Raw genomic sequence first — 21,928 nt, 5'->3', positions numbered from 1 at the left:
CAGATTCAGGTAATCACTGCGGGAGATATGGTATAGGGTCCCAGCGGATTCAGGTAATCACTGCGGGAGATATGGTATAGGGTCCCAGCGGATTCAGGTAATCATTGCCGGGAGATATAGTATAGGGTCCCAGCGGATTCAGGTAATCACTGCGGGAGATATAGCACAGGGTCCCAGCGGATTCAGGTAATCACTGCGGGAGATATAGCACAGGGTCCCAGCAGATTCAGGTAATCACTGCCGGGAGATATAGCACAGGGTCCCAGCAGATTCAGGTAATCACTGCCGGGAGATATAGCACAGGGTCCCAGCAGATTCAGGTAATCACTGCGGGAGATATAGTACAGGGTCCCAGCAGATTCAGGTAATCACTGCGGGAGATATAGTACAGGTCCCAGCGGATTCAGGTAATCACTGCGGGAGATATAGCACAGGGTCCCAGCGGATTCAGGTAATCACTGCGGGAGATATAGTATAGGGTCCCTGCGGACTGAGGGAATCACTGCTGGGAGATACAGTACAGGATCCCAGCGGATTCAGGTAATCACTGCGGGAGATACAGTACAGGGTCCCAGCGGATTCAGGTAATCACTGCGGCAGATGTAGTACAGGGTCCCAGCGGAGAGGGAATCACTGCCGGGAGATATAGTACAGGGTCCCAGCGGAGAGGGAATCACTGCCGGGAGATATAGTACAGGGTCCCAGCAGATTCAGGTAATCACTGCGGGAGATATAGTACAGGGTCCCAGCGGATTCAGGTAATCACTGCGGGAGATATAGTACAGGGTGCCAGCGGACTAAGGTAATCACTGCGGGAGATATAGTACAGGGTGCCAGCGGACTAAGGTAATCACTGCAGGTGATATAGCACAGGGTCCCAGCGGATTCAGGTAATCACTGCGGGAGATACAGTACAGGGTCCCAGCGGACTGAGGGAATCACTGCAGGAGATATAGCACAGGGTCCCAGCGGATTCAGGTAATCACTGCGGGAGATATAGTACAGGGTCCCAGCGGATTCAAGTGATCACTGCAGGAGATATAGTACAGGGTCCCAGCGGAGAGGGAATCACTGCCGGGAGATACAGTACAGGGTCCCAGCGGATTCAGGTAATCACTGCAGGAGATATAGTACAGGGTCCCAGCGGACTGAGGTAATCACTGCAGGAGATGTAGTACAGGGTCCCAGCGGATTCAGGTAATCACTGCAGGAGATATAGCACAGGGTCCCAGCAGATTCAGGTAATCACTGCGGGAGATGTAGTACAGGGTCCCAGCGGACTGAGGGAATCACTGCAGGAGATATAGCACAGGGTCCCAGCAGATTCAGGTAATCACTGCGGGAGATGTAGTACAGGGTCCCAGCGGACTGAGGGAATCACTGCAGGAGATATAGTACAGGGTCCCAGCAGATTCAGGTAATCACTGCGGGAGATGTAGTACAGGGTCCCAGCGGACTGAGGGAATCACTGCAGGAGATATAGTACAGGGTCCCAGCGGATTCAGGTAATCACTGCGGGAGATATAGTACAGGGTCCCAGCGGATTCAGGTAATCACTGCAGGAGATATAGTACAGGGTCCCAGCGGATTCAGGTAATCACTGCGGGTGATATAGTATAGGGTCCCAGCGGATTCAGGTAATCACTGCGGGAGATATAGTACAGGGTCCCAGCGGATTCAGGTAATCACTGCAGGAGATATAGCACAGGGTCCCAGCAGATTCAGGTAATCACTGCGGGAGATATAGTACAGGGTCCCAGCGGATTCAGGTAATCACTGCCGGGAGATACAGTACAGGGTCCCAGCGGATTCAGGTAATCACTGCGGGAGATGTAGTACAGGGTCCCAGCAGATTCAGGTAATCCCTGCCGGGAGATATAGTATAGGATCCCAGCGGATTCAGGTAATCACTGCGGGAGATGTAGTATAGGGTCCCAGCAGATTGAGGGAATCACTGCCGGGAGATACAGTACAGGATCCCAGCGGATTCAGGTAATCACTGCCGGGAGATACAGTACAGGATCCCAGCGGATTCAGGTAATCACTGCCGGGAGATACAGTACAGGATCCCAGCGGATTCAGGTAATCACTGCCGGGAGATACAGTACAGGATCCCAGCGGATTCAGGTAATCACTGCGGGAGATGTAGTACAGGGTCCCAGCAGATTCTGGTCACCATGGCTCAGTGGATAGTACTCCTGACCGAGTCTGAAGTTCAGGGGTATTAGCCCTACTCCAGAGACATGAGCATAAGAATCTAGGTTGACACTCCAGTGCTGTACTGAGGGTGTGCTATTCAACCCCACTGCACTAATCAAAGAGGAGCAGGGGAGTTCTCTCCAGTGCCCTGGCCAATATCTATCCCTAACCAACATCACAAAGTCGACATCCTGCTCATTGCTTTCATTGCTGTTTGTGGGAGTTTGCTGTATGCAAATTGGGTGCCATGTTTCCAAAATTACAAGCTAGTGGACAGGACCAAAAAAATTAGAAAGACTAATGGAATGCTGGCCATTAACACAAAGAGGAGGGAGTCAGATGAGGGTCACTGACCTGAAACGTTAACTCTGCTTCTCTCTCCACAGATGCTGCCAGAGCTGCTGAGTATTTCCAGCATTTCTTGTTTTTATTTCAGGTTTCCAGCATCTGCAGTATTTTGCTTTTGTTAAATTATGAGGACTTGTATTCCTTCAAATATGGAAGTCTAAGGGCCAATCTAATTTTTTTCATTATCAGGCAAGCCCCCCACTTGCCAAGAATGAGGAAAAGTAATTTCGCCACATGAACATTGATTTTAAACAGTTGTTGAAGAAAGAACTTGCTTTAAAAAAAAACAATTGAAGGCTTTGGCTGGAGAGAGACATTAGCATTTCAACTGACAGTCCTGCAAAGGACAAAGGAGCTATTCCCTGCTCCAATTTAATCCACAATGGATTCATGATTACCAGACGTTGAAGCATTCCAGGTTAACTACTAAAATGGCCAGATACACAAACAGATGTGGGCGGACCAGATAGGTCACATGACTGACTGATGGAGCTTTTTTTGAATTTGACCTTCCAACAAGGAATTTGAACTCAGAAAGCTGTTTTCTCCTGAACTGAGAACACCTCTCTCCCATCTGCTCTCATCTCGCTCTTACCAGTTTTGGAAACTACTAAAGACACATGATCCCCAGGAAAGAAAAGTCTCCCACAGCAAACAAGGTTTAACAAGAATACTGGGCCCCAACGAAAAGCAAGACTACTTTCAACAGGACTACAGTGATCTCGAAGCACAGTAAATAAGAAACTCTTCTGATATTGCCTCAAACGTCTGCATTTTATTTTTCTTCCGCTCTTTTCTGTCCCTATTTGCACGTGTATCGTGTGTGCATGCTAGCGTGGGCGCGTTGTACAACCGTAGGCGTTAACAGTATTAGAGTTTAAGATTTTATAAATTTCGCTTTTCTTCTTTAAACCTAAAGAAACCTGTTGTGCTCATTTCTTTCCCTTATAATTGGAAAGCGGTGAACAAGGAGTCACCAAAGGGGGAGCTCAAAACACAGTGTTTATAAATTAAACCCCGTTACAATAAGACCAGGTGAAGACAGTAAATGACCCCGGACACCTTTCTCACCTGGTTCTTACATTATTCTTTCATGGCAAGGCCAGCATTTGTTGTCCGTCCCTAATTGCCTTTAACTGGCTGGCTAGACCATTGCAGAGGGCAGTTAAGAGTCAACCACATTGCTGTGGGTCTGGAGTCACACGTAGGACAAACCAGGTAATGACGGCAGATTTCCTTCTCTAAAGGACATTAGTGAAACAGATGGGAGATGGGTTTTTATGACAATCAATGATAATTTCATGGCAACGTTACTGAGAGCTGCCGTGGTGGGATTTAAATCCATGTCTCCAGGACATTGGTGTGGGCCTCTGAAATACTAGTTCAGTAACATTACCACTACGCCACCATCTCCCATTAGGAAGTGTTTATGATAACTAAAGGAATTGGTGGGGTAGAAAGGCAAACCTTTTCCTCTGGTGGTCGGGGGTGGGGTGGTAAGCCCAGTACTGTTCAGGGTTGATGTCAGGAAGCACTTCTTCACACAAGAGGTAGTGGAAATCTAGAAATGTTGCCCTCCAAAAAAAAACCGATTGAGGCTGGGGGCCAATTAAAAATTTCAAGATTGACATCGACAGACTTGTGTCAGCTTCGGCTAACAGAACCAAGTCAATGGAAGGCATGATCTAACTGAATGATGATATAGGCGTGAGGGGCTGAATGGTCTCCTTGTATTTATATTCCTATTACACAACAGTGCACTTCAAAAAACTGTACTTCATTGGCTGTAAAGCACTTTGGGATATCCTGCAGTTGTACGAAATATGAATTAGGAGGAGTAGGCCACTCGGCCCCTCAAGCCTGCTCCACCATTCAACAAGATCATGGCTGATCCAACTGTAACCTCAACTCCACATTTCCCACCTACCCCTGATAACCTTTCCCTCCCTTATCAAGAATCTATCTACCTCTGCCTTAAAAATATTTAAAAACTCTGCTTCCACTGCCTTTTGAGGAAGAGTTCCAAAGACTCACGATCCTCCTCGGAGTTTGCAAGTTCTCCCTGTGACCGCGTGGGTTTCCGCCGGGTGCTCCGGTTCCCTCCCACAGCCAAAGGCTTGCAGGTTGATAGGTAAATTGGCCATTGTAAATTGCTCCTAGTATAGGTAGGTGGTAGGGGAATTGAGGGAAGGTGGGGATGTGGTAGGAATATGGGATTAATGTAGGATTAGTATAAATGGCTGGTTGATGGTCGGCACAGACTCGGTGGGTCGAAGGGCCTGTTTCAGTGCTGTATCTCTAAATAAATAAAAATAAATAAAAATTTCTCATCTCTGTCTTAAATGGGCGACCCTTTATTTTTAAACAGTGACCCCTAGTTTGAGATTCTCCCACAAGAGGAAACATCCTTTCCACATCCACCCTGTCAAGACCCTTCAGGATCTTATATGTTTCAATCAAGTCGCCTCTTATTCTTCTAAATTCCAGTGGATACAAGCCTAGCCTGTCCAACCTTTCCTCATAAGACAACCTTGTGAAAGGTTCTACAATGGCAGATGAGGAGAATTCTTTTTTTTAAAGTGAGCTGTGGTGATCTGGAACGCCCTGCCTAAAAGGGCAGTGGAAGCAGATTCAATTTGGTGCTGTACAATTCTATTCTATGATTCTATAAAAACTGTACTATACCCGAGACCTGAGGGACCCAGGTCTATTTGCGTCAGGGGTTGTTGGCACGGTAACCTCCCGAGGGTTGGAACTGATCCACTGACACCCAGCATCATATCAACAAACCAATGAACACACAGCGAGTTGAGTTGTGTAAAAAGGATCGAGGAGCCAAAGCATTTAAACACAAAGGGGAGTATTTATGTTGCAATACAGAAAAACAAATAAAGACGGGCAACACCAGCTCAGCCAACAAGCAATTATTATCCCGCCGGCAAAGCGATACTTAAAATATTCCGAGCACATGGTCCGTCCACACTGCACAAAGACAGCCCCCACCAATCGGGAGCAGAATTCAGTATCTCCAGTACCAGCATTATTCATGGAAGCTTATGCTTTCACTTTCTGCACCACTGCTTTTGTGCTATGAATTAATTTAATATTTTTGTAAAGTTTCCGGCAGTTTCTGCCCATTATGCGGTTAACATTTTATCCAATAATGCACAGACAGATTGAAGAAATAACTTGCATTTATGTAGCGCCCTTCAAAATCACACCCAATTAAATTCTTTTGGAAGTGTAGTCACTGTGGTAATGCAGGAAACACGGCAGCCAATTTACACACTGCAACGTCCCACCAACAGCAACATAATAATGACCAGAAAATTTGGTTTTAGTGATGTTGCTCAAGGGATAAATATGACCCGGGACATCGGGGAGAACTCCCCTGTTCTTCTCCAGAATAGTGCCCTGCGATCTTTTACATAAACGCAAAAGCCCAAACAGTGCATCAGCTTAACATCTCATCCAAAGAATGGCCCCTCCGACAGTGCAGCGCTCCCTCAGTACCGGCCCTCCGACAGTGCGGCGCTCCCTCAGTACCGGCCCTCCGGAGCTCCCTCAGTACCGGCCCTCCGGAGCTCCCTCAGTACCGGCCCTCCGGAGCTCCCTCAGTACCGGCCCTCCGGAGCTCCCTCAGTACCGGCCCTCCGGAGCTCCCTCAGTACCGGCCCTCCGGAGCTCCCTCAGTACCGGCCCTCCGGAGCTCCCTCAGTACCGGCCCTCCGGAGCTCCCTCAGTACCGGCCCTCCGGAGCTCCCTCAGTACCGACCCTCCGGAGCTCCCTCAGTACCGACCCTCCGGAGCTCCCTCAGTACCGACCCTCCGGAGCTCCCTCAGTACCGACCCTGCGGCGCTCCCTCAGTACCGACCCTCCGACAGTGCGGCGCTCCCTCAGTACCGGCCCTCCGACAGTGCGGCGCTCCCTCAGTACCGGCCCTCCGACAGTGCGGCGCTCCCTCAGTACCGGCCCTCCGACAGTGCGGCGCTCCCTCAGTACCGGCCCTCCGACAGTGCGGCGCTCCCTCAGTACCGGCCCTCCGACAGTGCGGCGCTCCCTCAGTACCGGCCCTCCGACAGTGCGGCGCTCCCTCAGTACCGGCCCTCCGACAGTGCGGCGCTCCCTCAGTACCGGCCCTCCGACAGTGCGGCGCTCCCTCAGTACCGGCCCTCCGGCAGTGCGGCGCTCCCTCAGTACCGGCCCTCCGGAGCTCCCTCAGTACCGGCCCTCCGGAGCTCCCTCAGTACCGGCCCTCCGGAGCTCCCTCAGTACCGACCCTCCGGAGCTCCCTCAGTACCGACCCTCCGGAGCTCCCTCAGTACCGACCCTCCGGAGCTCCCTCAGTACCGACCCTCCGGAGCTCCCTCAGTACCGACCCTCCGGAGCTCCCTCAGTACCGACCCTCCGGAGCTCCCTCAGTACCGACCCTCCGGAGCTCCCTCAGTACCGACCCTCCGGAGCTCCCTCAGTACCGACCCTCCGGAGCTCCCTCAGTACCGACCCTCCGGAGCTCCCTCAGTACCGACCCTCCGGAGCTCCCTCAGTACCGACCCTCCGGAGCTCCCTCAGTACCGACCCTCCGGAGCTCCCTCAGTACCGACCCTCCGGCGCTCCCTCAGTACCGACCCTCCGACAGTGCGGCGCTCCCTCAGTACCGACCCTCCGACAGTGCGGCGCTCCCTCAGTACCGACCCTCCGACAGTGCGGCGCTCCCTCAGTACCGACCCTCCGACAGTGCGGCGCTCCCTCAGTACCGACCCTCCGACAGTGCGGCGCTCCCTCAGTACCGACCCTCCGACAGTGCGGCGCTCCCTCAGTACCGACCCTCCGACAGTGCGGCGCTCCCTCAGTACCGACCCTCCGACAGTGCGGCGCTCCCTCAGTACCGACCCTCCGACAGTGCGGCGCTCCCTCAGTACCGACCCTCCGACAGTGCGGCGCTCCCTCAGTACCGACCCTCCGACAGTGCGGCGCTCCCTCAGTACCGACCCTCCGACAGTGCGGCGCTCCCTCAGTACCGACCCTCCGACAGTGCGGCGCTCCCTCAGTACCGACTCTCCGACACTCCCTCAGTACCGACCCTCCGACAGTGCGGCGCTCCCTCAGTACTGACCCTCCCTCAGTACCGACCCTCCGACAGTGCGGCGCTCCCTCAGTACCGACTCTCCGACAGTGCAACACTCCCTCAGTACCGTCAATCTGGATTATGTGCTCAAGTCTCTGATAATGGGACTTAAACCCTTGGACGACTTAAATCTCCACTTCACGTACTGATGAAAATTTCAACAAGTGCCCTGGAATGTATTTGTTGCTCTACCAACATACTCATCAACTACTGACCAGGAGGGTGGGCTCAGAGCTCATGGCAGACTGTTCCCCGCTCCTCACTCCCCTACACACCACTGCTCTCCTTCACGTTCTCCTACAAACAGTTCCTCCTTGTTGTCACCCTATCTGTGACGAGAGCAGCAGCGCTGAGCAAGCAATACTGCCTTTAGCCAAAGCTTACTGTTGCCAGTCAGTGCCTGCATGTCAGTTTTAACATAATTATGGAAAAGGACAGAGATAGAACAGGAGTTAGAGTTCTCAATTGGGGCAAGGCCAAATTTACTAAACTAAGGAGTGATTTAGCAAAAGTGGACTGGAAACAGCTACTTGAAGGTAACTCAGTGTCAGAGCAGTGGGAGGCATTCAAAGGGGAGATTCAAGGGGTTCAGAGTAAACATGTTCCCACAAAGAAAAAGGGTGAGGCGGCCAAATCCAGAGCCCCATGGATGTCAAGGAGCCGACAGGGTAAGATAAGGCAGAAAAGGAAAGCTTATGTCCGACACCAAGAACTCAATACTACAGAAAGCCGAGAGGAGTATAGAAAATGGAGGGATGAAATCAAAAAGGAAATTAGGAAAAGGGCATGAAAGAATATTGTCAAGAAAAATCAAGGTGAACCCAAAGATGTTTTATTAAGAGTAAGAGGATAACTAAGGAGAGAGTAGGGCCCATAAAAGAACAAAAAGGTAACCTATGTGTAAGGGCGGAAGATGTTGGTATTGTTTTAATGAATATTTTCCGTCTGTCTTCACAAAAGAGGGGGATGATGCAGATATTGTAGTCAAGGAAGAGGGGTCTGAAGTATTGGATGTGATACACATAGGGAGAGAGAAGGCATTAATGGGATTAGCATCCTTGAAAGTTGATAAATCACCAGGGCCAGATGAAATGTACCCCAGGCTGTTAAAAGAAGTGAGAAAGGAAATAGTGGAAGGTCTGACCATCATTTTCCAGTCATCACTGGATACAGGTATGGTGCCGGAGGATTGGAGAACTGCTAACGTTGTACCTCTGATGAATAAGGAAGTGAAGGATAGACCGAATAATTACAGGCCAGTCAGTCTAACCTCAGTAGTGGGCAAATTATTGGTAACAATTCTGAGAGACAGGATAAACTGTCACTTAGAAAGGCACAGGCTAATCAAGGATAGTCAGCATGGATTTGTTCAGGGAAGATCTTGTCTGACCAACTTGATTGAATTTTTTGAAGTAACAAAGAAGATAGATGAGGGTAGTGCAGTTGATGCGGTCTACATAGATTTCAGCAAGGCTTTTGACAAAGTTCCACATGGCAGACTGGTTAAAAATATAAAAGCCCATGGGATCCAGGGAAATGCAGCAAGGTGGATACAAAATTGGCTCAGTGGCAGGAAACAAAGGGTAATTGTTGACGGGTGTTTTTGCGACTGGAGGGCTGTTTCCAGTTGCGTTCTGCAGAGCTTAGTACTGGGTCCCCCGCTTTTTGTGGTATTGTTACGACCGACTGCTCCTGTCAGAGGCCCCCCAATCAAAATATACGATTCTGATTGTGGTGGGACCAAGGTACTGTTAATTCAATCCCATCATTCCACAGATCGGCAAACATATCATTTAAAACTTTCCAAAGGAAAGAAAGACCCAACCGAATTGTACTATCTATTAACCCCTGAATGAGGCTAACCAAACCAGGTGTCTTTACATCAACAAATTAACTCTTTAATTAGAAGAACTAAATTCTTAAACACTATGAAGATATAAACAACATTTCAAATAGAAAAAATTGGAGTCCTTGCAAATTTTGTTGCTCGAAGTCCTCACAGGATGTTGCTCGAAGTCCTCTTGGATGTTGCTTTCCTTCTCCAGCGAATTTCAACAATTAACGACTTGCAAACACTTTCAACAGAATCAATCTGACTTAAGGATTTTTGAAGGATAAAAGATTGTCCTAGTCTAACTTCCCTTTCTTCAATTTAAATTACCAGAGATCTGTGTCTTGGCTTGATGTTTTAGAATTTTGACAGATAATAATTGAAACAGACTAAAAATGGTTGAGAGCTCTTTTTCAGGTGTGCTTATCACAGCTGTGTCCTCTGTATCTTCTGTCAGTGTGTTCAAACTGTCTTACTAACTGCCAGTTCAAACTGAATTCTAACAAATGTATCGCATCAGGCTCACTCCCAGTGGCTGTTGCCATGGTATTGAGAATGCACCCTTTGAATCGCAGTCTCCAAATGGCTGTTTCTAAGGCAACGAAAATGCACCTTCCTATAACTCCTAAGGCTTGCCAGCTCTTAAAGCAATACTGATCCCTTGCAAGCCTTAAAGGCAAACCGCATATTCCGAAAAAAAACGACAGGGCCATGACACCTCTGCCCCGAACGGAATGAAACGCCATTCCCGAAATGCGTTTCATTTCAATGGGTAAAAAAAATACAAATTTAAAAAATGCTAACTTTTTTTTCACACACTTACAGATATACACATTTCTAAAAAAAATCTTTGGACTACAGCAACAAGTTCAACCAGGACATTTCAGCTTTAAATTTTCAAAAGATTGTTCCAATTAACCCATTTTAAATTTCCAAGTGTAGTCTACCAATTGGCTTGTGTTTTTCTTCCAAGTGTCCCTATTGTCCATCACCTCAGCCAGGTGAGCTGCACAGCTAGGAGCATTGACCAATACTGGGTTCACTATTCTGAGAAATTTCTCGAGTACCCCTTAACACTGGAAAACCCTGTCCAGTGTAACAGAAGCTGATTTTTTCTTACCCTGGGATGTCAAAGGAATTTGACAGTATCCTTCCAACACATCTGTCTCTTTAAGACACATTGTGTTGCCCACTCTGTCCATACAGTCCTTTAAATGAGAATTTGGCTAGGAGTCTGCCTTCTTCACCACAGTGACTTTTCTAGAGTCTTTGAGCCAACCCACCAGGTTTAGACATCAAGACCATCTGTGAATTCCTGACTAGGTTCAACTAAGCTGCCCTTCAGCATGCATTGTACCTCTGCTTCCACTTGGACCTGTCTGTCTGGACCTAATCAACAAGGATGTTGTTTTAAAGGAATGGCTCCCCCTATACCCACATCATGTGTGGCTAAGGTTGCACATCCTGGCTTATCCCTACAGACTTTTTGAAACATTGTGAAAACCCTGGTTAGGACTGAACGCTGTTTGCCTCTAAGTGTAAAAGCCTATTGTTTAACTTTCCTAGCCATTCTGCATTCGCTGATTAGACAGTTGGAGGTTCAATCTGAGAATATCCTCGGCCTACTTCTGCCTCATCCTCACTATCCTTTTCCTTCTCCACAGTCCCGATTACCTGACATACTTGTACTGGCTTATCCTCCTCCCTGCAGTGATATGGTTTGAGCAAATTAATGTGACACAACCGGTTCTTCATCGAGCGATCAGGGGTGTCAATCATGTAATCTACCTTACCCACTATTTTGATCACTATATTTGAGCCATTGAACCGTGCATTCACTGGTTCTCCCTGTGACGGTAACAAAAATAATACTTCATCCCCTGGTTTTATGGTAGGTTGTGGTTTTCCCACCATTTGACAGGTGTGGTATGTCCTACAAAATTGTCTCACATCCTTTGTAAGACCTGGCCAGTAATAACGTTTGCTTATATGTGATTTGGTCTTCTGAATTGCCCTGTGTCCTGAAAAAGGAATGTTGTGTGCTAACCTTAATAATCTTGGTCGATATTCAGGTGATACCATTATCTGTTCAACAACTGTCCAGTCTTCGTCGGCAGGTCTATGAGGCGGTCTCCATTTCCTCCTCAAAACCCCGTTTGCCATATAATAGCCTCCTGGAACTCCTTTCACCTCAGCTTCTGTCAGAGTCATCTGTGCTATTTGGTAGATCTCTGGATCAGCTTGCTGTGCTGCAATGATAGACAATCTGTTAAACATCTCATTTGGATTATCTAAATCCCCAAATAAGGTTTCAGATGCCTGGCTGTCTATTTGTGGTGCCCCTTTTACCTCCGACAATAGATCCTGTTTAGCCATTGCTCGGGTAACTACACACTCAAGGAATATTCCCGGAACTTGCACCTGTAATTGCTCAGTTTCCTTAATTTAATTCGGTTCCTCTAACTATAGGAGATTCTGATATTTTTGAACCTGCCAAATTGTTTCCTAGGAGTAGATCAATTCCCTTTACTGGCAAAGTGTGGACAACACCTACAGTTACTATCCCAGATATTAAGTCACTCTCTAGGCATACTTTATACAAAGGTACGTGTATACACACCCTGCCAATTCCATTTACTAAAACTTTAGCGTTCAAGGCGTTCTCTGGTGGAAACCCCATCTTTCCCCAGCAAAAGTGTTTGGGTCGCTCCCTTATCCCTGAGTATAATGATAGGTCTTCCTGCCTCACTTACAGGATACAGAGATCCTCTCCCCTTTGACATAAAATCATTATAACTCTCAGATATTTTATTCTTAACCTCTACACTCCTCTTAGTTTTAGTATCTGGTTTCACATTCACAGCTGTTGTTAAAGCTATAGCCTGGTCTGCTTTACTCTCAGTCAATGTCTTTTCCTCTGCACTAACTTTGCGTACCCCAACAAGTCCTATGGGTTTACCTCGCAATTTCCAGCACTCTGAATGAAGATGACCCGTTTTGTTGCAATGATAACACTTTAGCTTGCGAACCTCACTTCTACCCTCAGCACCTTCCTTTCTGACCTGAGGAGGTGATCTTGGGGCATTCCCAACTGTTCCTTCTTGTCCCCGGCTACTTGCCTTCCTTTCACTCTCCCACTTTCTATCCTTCTCGGGCTTATGGGGGTGACGGACAAAATAGGTTGGCTTATTCACAAGCTCAAAATCATCAGCAATCTCTGCTGCTTGCCTAGCTTTCAAAACTTTCAGGTTATCTATATGAGTTCTCACTACTGAAGGAATGGAGTTTTTAAACTCTTCTAAGAGAATCAATTCTCAAAGGTTCTCACATGTGGTTTCTATCGTTAACGCCCATATCCAACGGTCAAAATTCATTTGCTTCACCCTCTCAAATTCTAACTATGTCTGCCCAGTCAATCTCCATAGGTTCCTAAACTTCTGATGGTAAGCTTCAGGGACTAACTCATATGCAGTGATAATTGCCTTTTTTGCCATCTCAATCTGCAGAAGCCTCTTCAGAAAGCATGGCAAAAACTTCCTGAGCTCTGCCTGGCCTGCATGAGCAATGTCCAGCTTTCTTTCAACCATTTCACCTGTTTGGCTAATTTTTCAAAAGATATGAAAAATGCCTCTACATCCCTTTCCTCAAACTTAGGAAGAGCCTGTATAAATTTAAACAACCTCTCACTGGGTCCCGATCTAAACTCATTCTTCCTGACCCGAATTTTCCCTGGATTTAAGATTACCCCTGTGTCTTAGTTCCATCTCTTTTAACCTAAATTCCCTCTCTTCTCTTTCACTCTCTCTCCTTCTCCCTTTCCTCCAATTCAAGTTTTCTTATTGCTATTTCTTTTCCTCTTTCCCTTTCAAGTTTTCCTAATTCTTTTTCCTGCTGTAGCTCCAGTTTTTTCATTTCTACCTGAATCCTAGCCAATTCCACTGCATCACTCTCGGACCTATTACCTTCATGTCTCTCGTATTCCCTTTCTTGTTCCTCGTATTGCCCTTCATCTGCATTACCCTCATCATCATCATCTACTAATTCCAGATGTTCGGCTATTAATCCAATTATCCCTGCTTTTTAGGCACCTGATTTCAATTCCAAACCCAATTTTGCTGCCAATTCTTTTAATTTGTTCTTAGTTAAAATTATCAAGTCACTCAGGGAGACATTCTGCTTTCTCAAAACCTCTGCTACAACCACTAATGCCATAACAATGGTATAGATTGTACCTTATTATACAAGAGACCTGGTTCTTTTAATTTCTTTGTAATTGGTGTCAGATTTAGATCCCAACAATCAAGTTTCCAGTTGACAAGATGCCAGACTCGAGAGCAATTAATCTGATGCCTAACGTAAGACCCCAATTTAAATATGTTATCCCAGAGACGGGTAATAACTATTATTCCAAACGTGAGCCCTCCAAATTTGTCTGATTCTGATTCCAGACGTGAGCCACTGAATTAAATATGATTCAACTGCGAGCGAGCCCCCAATTATGATATTATTCAAATCCAGAAACCCAATTATGCGATTCAAATCTTGAGTGAGCCCCCAATTAATATGTTATTCAAATCGCGGACAAGCCCTCAATAAATGTTACGACCAACCGCTCCTGTCAGAGCCCCCAATCAAAATATACGACTCTGATTGTGGTGGGAGAGATGCACTGTTAATTCAATCTCGTCACTCCACAGATTGGCAAACATATCATTTAAAACTTTCCAAATTAAAGACCCAGCCAAATTGTACCATCTATTAACCCCCGAATGAGGCTAACCAAACCAGGTGTCTTTAGATCAACAAATTAACTCTTTAATTAGAAGAACTAAATTCTTAAACATATGAAGATATAAACAACATTTAAAATAGAAAAAATTACAGTCCTCGCAAATTTACAGTCCAATGTTGCTCAAAGTCCTCTTGGATGTTGCTTTTCTTCTCCAGCGAATTTCAACAATTAACGACTTGCAAACACTTTCAACAGAATTTATCAGGGATAAAAGATTGTCACAGTCTAACTTCCCTTTCTTCAATTTAAATTACCAGAGATCTGTGTCTTGGCTTGATGTTTTAGAATTTTGAGAGACAATAATTAAAACAGACTAAAAATCCTCTTCCTTCAGTTTATATGATAGAGAGCTCTTTTTCAATGTTGACACCACAGCTGTTTCTGTGTCCGCGTCTGTGTTCAAACTGTCTTACTAACTGCCAGTTCAAACTGAATTCTAACAAATGTATCGCATCAGGCTCACTCCCAGTGGCTGTTTCCATGGTATTGAGAATGCACCCTTTGAATCGCATCTCCAAATGGCTGTTTCTAAGGCAACGAAAATGCACCTTCCTATAACTCCTAAGGCTTGCCGGCTTTAAAGCAATACTGATCCCTTGCAAGCCTTAAATGCAAACCGCATATTCCAAAAAAAGCTACAGGGCCATGACAGTATATATTAACGATTTGGGCGTAAATGTAGATGGCACGATCAAGAGGTTTGTCGACGACACAAAGATTGGCCGTGTGGTAGCAAGGAGGATAGCTGTAGGCTGCAGGAAGATATTGAGGGTCTGGTCAGATGGGCAGAAAAGTGGCAAATGGAATTCAACTTGGAGAAGTGTGAGGTGATGCATCTGGGGAGGTCAAACAAGGCAAAGGAATACACAATTAATGGGAAAATACTGAGAAGTGTAGAGGAAGTGAGGGACCTTGAAGAGAACCACAGATCCCTGAAGGTAGCAGGACAGGTCGATAAGGTGGTTAAGGCGGCATATGGAATCCTTTCCTTTATTAGCCAAGGTACAGAATATAAGAGCAGGGAGGTAATGCTGGAACTGTATAACTCATTGGTTAGGCCATAAATTGATTACTGTGTGCAGTTCTGGTCACCTCATTACAGAAAGGATGTAATTGCACTAGAGAGGGCACAGGGGAGATTTACGAGGATGTTGCCAGGACTGGAAAAATGCAGCTATGAGGAAAGATTGGATAGGCTGGGGTTGTTCTCCTTGGAACAGAGAAGGCTGAGGGGAGATCTGATTGAAATGTACAAAACTGTGAGGTGCCTGGATTAGAGTGAAGGTGAAGGGCCTATTTACCTTAACAGAGAGGTCAGTGACTGGGGGACATAGATTCAAAGTGACTGGTAGAAAAATTAGGGGGAGTTGAGGAAATATTTCTTCACCCAGAGGTGGTAGGGGTCTGGAATTCACTGCCTGAAAGGGTAATTGAGGCAGAAACCCTCAACTCATTCAAAAGGAGTCTGGATATGCACCTCAAGCACTATAATCTGCAGGGGTACGGACCAAATGCTGGAAGATGGGATTAGACTGGGTGGATCATTTTTCGGCTAGCACAGACCCAATGGGCCAAGTGGCCTCTTTCTGCACCTTAAACGTTCTGTGATTCTATGTCACAGTGCTAGGGTACAATCCACACGGTGAAGATCACCCCGAACTCAGGCACACAAACTGCAAGCCAATGCTTACTTTAAAGCTCGACAATAGTTAATTTTTAATATGGAATGGTATTTTCCATATGTCGGTGTGCAGTTAGGCAGAGGCTGGGAACAAGAGCAATACGATGACTGCATCTGACTAGCTTCCAGTGCAGAGTCCACAAGTAAACGTGGCTGCACACAGAGACACTCTGAACCCTAAAGGGGCAACCCATGGTTATTGCAATGCCAAAATGGTCCTTGCAGAGATTGCAGTGATGACTGGTTGATGTATGACATGAGCATTGTGATGTTCTACAAAGTGGTCCCACAACAATGCAGCATCACCAACATCATCATCCCACATGTCAGCAAACAGCAGGGAATGACAGCACAGGTAAAGGTGGGAAACAGAGAAATAACACAACATACATTGTCCACATAATCTACAAACAGCAGCATAGTGCACAACAGGAGACTGATATCATAGGAACAGGAGGAGGCCACTTAGACCCTGGATCCCATTCCACTATTCACCGAGATCATGGTGGACCTGTAACCTAACTCCTCCAACCTCTTTGCCCCATATCCCTTAATACCTCTCGTTAACAAAAATCTATCAAACTGCAGATTTAAAATTAACATTAAGATCCAACATCAATAGTTGTTTGCAGAAGAGAGTTCCAATTTCTATCACCCTGTGTAGAAGTGTTTCCTAATTTCACTCCTGAAAATCTAAAAATTAGATCCAGACCTATGTCTGGAGTCCTAGACTTCCCAATCACTGGAAATAGGGTCAAAGGGGAAAACCATTTGCTCCTCTTAATATCTTGAAAATTTTGATCAAATCACCCCTGAACCTTCTAAATTCCAGGGAATGTAATCCTTGTTTGTGTAATCTCTCCTCAGAATTTAACCCCTGGAGTCCAGGTATCATTCTGTTAAATCTACACTGCACTCCCTCCAAGGCCAATATAGCTTTCCTAAGGTGTGGTGCCCAGAACTGCTGACAGTAACTCCAGGTGTGGTCTAACCAGGGCTTCATACAGCTGACTTCTACCCCCTTGTATTCTAGTCCTCGCGATATAAAAGCCAACATTCCATGAGCTATTTTGATTATTTTCTGTATCTTTGGGCCTCCTTATCTCGAGAGACAATGGATACGCGCCTGGAGGTGGTCAGTGGTTTGTGAAGCAGCGCCTGGAGTGGCTATAAAGGCCAATTCTGGAGTGACAGGCTCTTCTGTATCTGTTCACGACATTTTAATGACCTGCGTACCTGAACAACCAAGTCTCTTTGGACCTCCACTGTTTCTAGCTTTTCACCATTTTGAAAGTACTTTGTTCTATCCTACATCGAAATCTACTTGCAACAGTTTTGCCTATTCAATTAATCTATCAATATCCCTTTGTAAATGGAAGCATAAAATTACACAGTTTGCATTATCATCTACCTTTATGTCATTGGTAAATTTGAATATGTGGCTTTCTATCCCATCATCGAAGTTGTTGATAAATACAGTGAATAGTTGCAACCCCAACACAGATCCTCGTCGGACACCGCTAGTCACATCCTGTCAATTAGAGTACCTTCCCATTAACACTACCGTCTGTCTCCTGCCGTTCAGCCAATTTCCCAACCAGGTCAATAATTTTCCTCCAGTTCCATGGGCTTCAACTTTAGTTAACAGTCTCTTATAAAAGGATGGCACAGACACGATGGGCCAAGTGACCTCTTTCTGTGCCTTAAACTTTCTATGACTCCATGAGGGATTTTATCAGATGCCTTCTGGAATTCCATATAAATAACATTCCCCTGTCCACTACTTTAGTCCCATCTTCAAAAAATTCAATGAGATTCTGCAGCAATCACCTTCCCTTTACAAATCCATTCCATGGATCTGAAACATTAATTCTGTTTCTCTCTCCAAGATGCTGCCAGACCTGCTGAGTATTTCCAGCATTTCTTTTTATTTCAGATTCTAGTATCTGCAGTATTTTGCTTTGTGTATGGGATGGGGTTTGGGTAACATTGCAGAGCAGTTTGATAGACTGAGCTGTCAAAAAAAAACAAACCCACATCCTGAACACACAGGCCGCCCGCCCACTGACTGGACCCCCGCGCCCCCCGGCTTGGGCCTACCCGGCGCCCCGGTCTCTCACCTGCCCCGATCAGGACCAGGCCTCCCAGCAGCCGCCTCCGCCGCTCTGACGCCGCCATGTTCACCGAGTCCGTCCCGTTACACCGCTGCTGCCCGGCGCCACTGAGAGATGGGCCTCCCTCCACCTCATGGTGGCTGAGGCGGGGATTCCTCCTCCACCAACAGCGGCCTGTCCTCACCTCACTCTCGGGTTAAAATCCAGCCCGGACCCCGGAGGCCCAGCCCCGCACTCCAGGCTCCGACAGCAACATGGCCGCACGCCTGCGCACAACCGCCTGCCGGCTCCCCGGCTCTTGCTGAGCCTGCGCACAACCGCCTGCCGGCTCCCCGGCTCTTGCTGAGCCTGCGCACAACGCCTGGCGGTCCAATTGCCAAGCGTCATAGGAGATACACTCTGTGGGGAAGGGATCTCCGCCATCTTTGATAAAGGCATCTTGTACCCATATCCTGCATGGATGGCCCAGAAACAGGCCATTCGGCCCAACCAGTCCAGGCTAGTGTTTTGCTCCACTCCAGCCTCCCCCCCATTCTTTATCAGCATAACCCTCTATTCCCCTCTCCTTCATTTGCTTAAATGCAAAATATAAAAAGACTTACATTTCTACAGTACCTGTCTCAACCTCAGGATGTCTCAAAGTGCTTTACAGCACAAATGCATCTATGCTGTTCACAGCATTGTGGGTGTACCTACACCACATGGACTGCAGCGGTACAAGAAGGTGGCTGATCACCCTCTCAAGGGCAATTAGGGATGGGCAATAAATATTGACCTTCTAACAACGCTCACATCCCATGAACAAATAAAAACAAGTCACTTCAACCACTCTCTGTGGTTGCAAGTTCCACATTATTCTCACCATCTTTTGCGTAAAGAAATTTCTACTTAATTCCCTATTGGATTTATTGGTGACTATCATATTGATGGCCACTCATTTTACTCCTTCCCACAATTGGAAAAACCCTCTCTCTGTCTATTCTATCAAAACCTTTCATCATTTTAAAGACCTCTATTAGGTCACTCCACAGCCTACTCACTGGTTAAATTGGAATAGTCAAGTCTCGAGGTAACAAAGGCATGGATGAGGGTTTCAGTAGAGTTGAGGCAGGCACAGAGTCAGGCAATGTTACAGAAGTTGAAATAGGCAGTCTTAATGATGGCCCGGATATGTGGCCAAATGTTCATCTCAAGTTCAAAAAGGCACCAAGTCTGTGAACAATCTGTTTCAGCCTCACACCATTGCCAGAGAGAGGGGAGCTAGGGAATAAAGTTTGTAGCCGGGACAAAAGGCAATAGCTTAGGTTTTCCCAGTGTTTAATTGGAGGAAATTTCTGTTAATACAGTACTGGATGTCGCACAAACAGTCTGATAATTTAGCATTAGTGGTGGAGTCGACAGAGGTGGTGGTGAGGTAGAGCTGAGTGTCATCAGCGTATATGTGAAAACTGATGTTGTGTTTTCAGATGATGTCGCTGAGGGGCAGCACGTAGATGAAAAATAGGAGGAGTCCAAGGATAGATTCTTTAAGGGACACCTGAAGTAACGGTGTGGAAGCAGGAAGAGAAGCCATTGCAAGTGATTCTCCAGTTACGATTAGTTAGGTAAGAATGTAACCAGGCAGTCGCACACAGCTGGATGACCAGAGCTGAGAGGTTATAACTACCAGGAAAGATTGAACAGGCTAACTCTCTTTATTTCTCGAAGACGGAAGAGTGAGAGGTGACCTGATAGAGGTCTTTAAAATTATGAAGGGGTTTGATAGGGTAGACGTAGATAAGATGGTGGAGACCAGAACTAGGAGTCATAAATATAAGATAGTCACTATTTAATCTGATAGGGGATTGAAGAGAAACTTCTTTCCCCAGACAGTGGTGAGAAAGTGGAAGTAGCTACCACAGGCAGTAGTTGAGGCAAGTAGTGTAGAAGTATTTATGGGGAAGCTGGAAAATACAAGGGAGAAAGAAACAGAAGGATATGTTGATAGGGTGAGATGAAGTATTGGAGAAGGATCAGGTGGAATACAAATACTGGCACTGACCAGTTGGGCTGAATGGCCTGTTTCCGTACTGGAAATTCAATGATTTGACAGGCAAGTAACATTGAAATACCAATCACAGCAGCACCTACTGGAATTGCAGGGAAATATAGACATTTCCCCACAGGAAACAGGAACATGAGAGTTTTAAATAGAACTAAATAAAATAAAATGAATTTTGAGAGTAAAGTGCTCCTATTTTGCATTAACAATATTATTTACAAAAAAGTTAAATTATTGAATATAAAAAATAAGGATATAAATATAAGAGCAAATGATAGAAAGGTCAATTCAAAAATATGTTGGAAGTACACAGAGACCTCATAAACCAGCTACCCTAGAGTCCTCTCTTTACAGAGGCTGACTGGTCCTATCTCTATAACCTCCTCCAGCCCTACAACCCTCCAAGATATCTGCACTCCTCCAATTCTGGCCTCCTCAGCATCCCCCAATTTCCATCAGTCCATCATTGGAGGCTGTACCTTCAGCTGCCTGGGCCCTAAGCTCTGAGATTCACTTTCCAAACCACTCTACCCCTCTAATAGAATCATAGTTGATAGGTAAATTGGCCATTATAAATTGCCCCGAGTATAGGCAGGTGGTAGGGAAATATCGGGACAGGTGGGGATGTGGTAGGAATATGGAATTAGTGTAGGATTAGTATAAATGGGTGGTTGATGGTCGGCACAGGCTCGGTGGGCCGAAGGGCCTGTTTCAGTGCCTCTAAAACTAAAACTAAGTATCACAGAATGGTACCGGTCATGCAGCCCGTCATGTCTGTGCCTCCTTTAAGACGCTCCTTAAAATCTACCTGTTTGACCAAGTTTTTGATCACCTGCCCTAAAATTTCCTTATGTGGCTCAGAGTCTAATTTATCTGGTAACACTCCTGTGAAGCACCTTGGGACGTTTTTCTACATTAAAGGTGTTTTATCAAGTAGCAGTTTTTCTGATGAAGGGTCAGTGACCTGAAATGTTAACTCTGAATCTCTCCACAGATGCTGCCAGACCTGCTGAGTATTTCCAGCATTTCTTGTTTTTATTTCAGATTTCCAGCATCTGCAGTATTTTGCTTTCATTATTATGTTGTCGTTCATTCATGCCTTTGTTACCTCTAGGTTTGACTATTCCAACGCACTCCTGACTGGTCTCCCATATTCTACCGTCTGTAAACATGAGGTCATTCAAGACTCTGCTGCCTGTGTCTTAACTTGCACCAAGTCCCAGTCCCCTATCATCCCTGTGCTTACAGACTTACACCACCTCTCCGCCTCTCTATCTTACTTTCCTCCTCTAAGACCGTCGTTAAAGGCTGCGTTTGGTCTCCCCAGTGTAGAGGAGACCACATTGTGAGCAGCGAATACAGTATACTACATTGAAAGAAGTACAAGTAAATCGCTGCTTCACCTGAAAGGAGTGTTTGGGCCTTGGATAATGAGGCGAACATCAACGCAAGCTCGAGGAACAGCATCTCATTTACCGATTAGGCACACTACAGCCTGCCGGACTGAGCACTGAATTCAATCATTTCAGAGCATGATGGGCCCCCCATTTTTATGTTTAGTTATTTTTTTTCTTTTTTATTTGGTTATTTTACTTTAGGTTTTTTAGTTTGTTTCTACTGTGCCTACCCACTGTTTCTGTTTTTTTTTAAATTTAATGTTTGTGCTTGGAGTGCTTTGTGCTTTACAGTCTATTCACACCCTCTCTGTACTAACACTTTGTCTTTCAACACACCGTTAACATATTGTTTGCCTTTGCTCCATGACCTTCTGGTCAGTTATTCTCTCTGATCTT

General features: G+C 46.1%; 1 protein-coding gene across 3 annotated transcripts in view; it reads right to left on the bottom strand.

The window, feature by feature from the left end:
* lrp3 (low density lipoprotein receptor-related protein 3) overlaps positions 1 to 18,379 on the bottom strand; it is a 36,731-nt gene extending 18,352 nt beyond the window's left edge. Inside the window, exon 1 of one of the 3 annotated variants that reach the window (XM_068049015.1) lies at positions 18,101 to 18,379. In XM_068049015.1, the coding sequence (XP_067905116.1) occupies positions 18,101 to 18,158 (58 nt within the window). In that variant the 5' untranslated portion in view covers positions 18,159 to 18,379. Of the gene's footprint in view, positions 1 to 11,554; positions 11,602 to 18,100 lie in introns of those variants that run through there. The other 2 variants (XM_068049016.1, XM_068049017.1) reach the window with 2 other exon arrangements.
* Positions 18,380 to 21,928: the final 3,549 nt, after the last annotated feature.

The sequence above is a fragment of the Heterodontus francisci genome, chromosome 17 (genome assembly GCF_036365525.1).
Source record: "Heterodontus francisci isolate sHetFra1 chromosome 17, sHetFra1.hap1, whole genome shotgun sequence".
Taxonomy (NCBI): domain Eukaryota; kingdom Metazoa; phylum Chordata; class Chondrichthyes; order Heterodontiformes; family Heterodontidae; genus Heterodontus; species Heterodontus francisci.
Note: the sequence above shows the minus strand (reverse complement) of the source record. Positions and strands in the feature narration are given on the sequence as shown.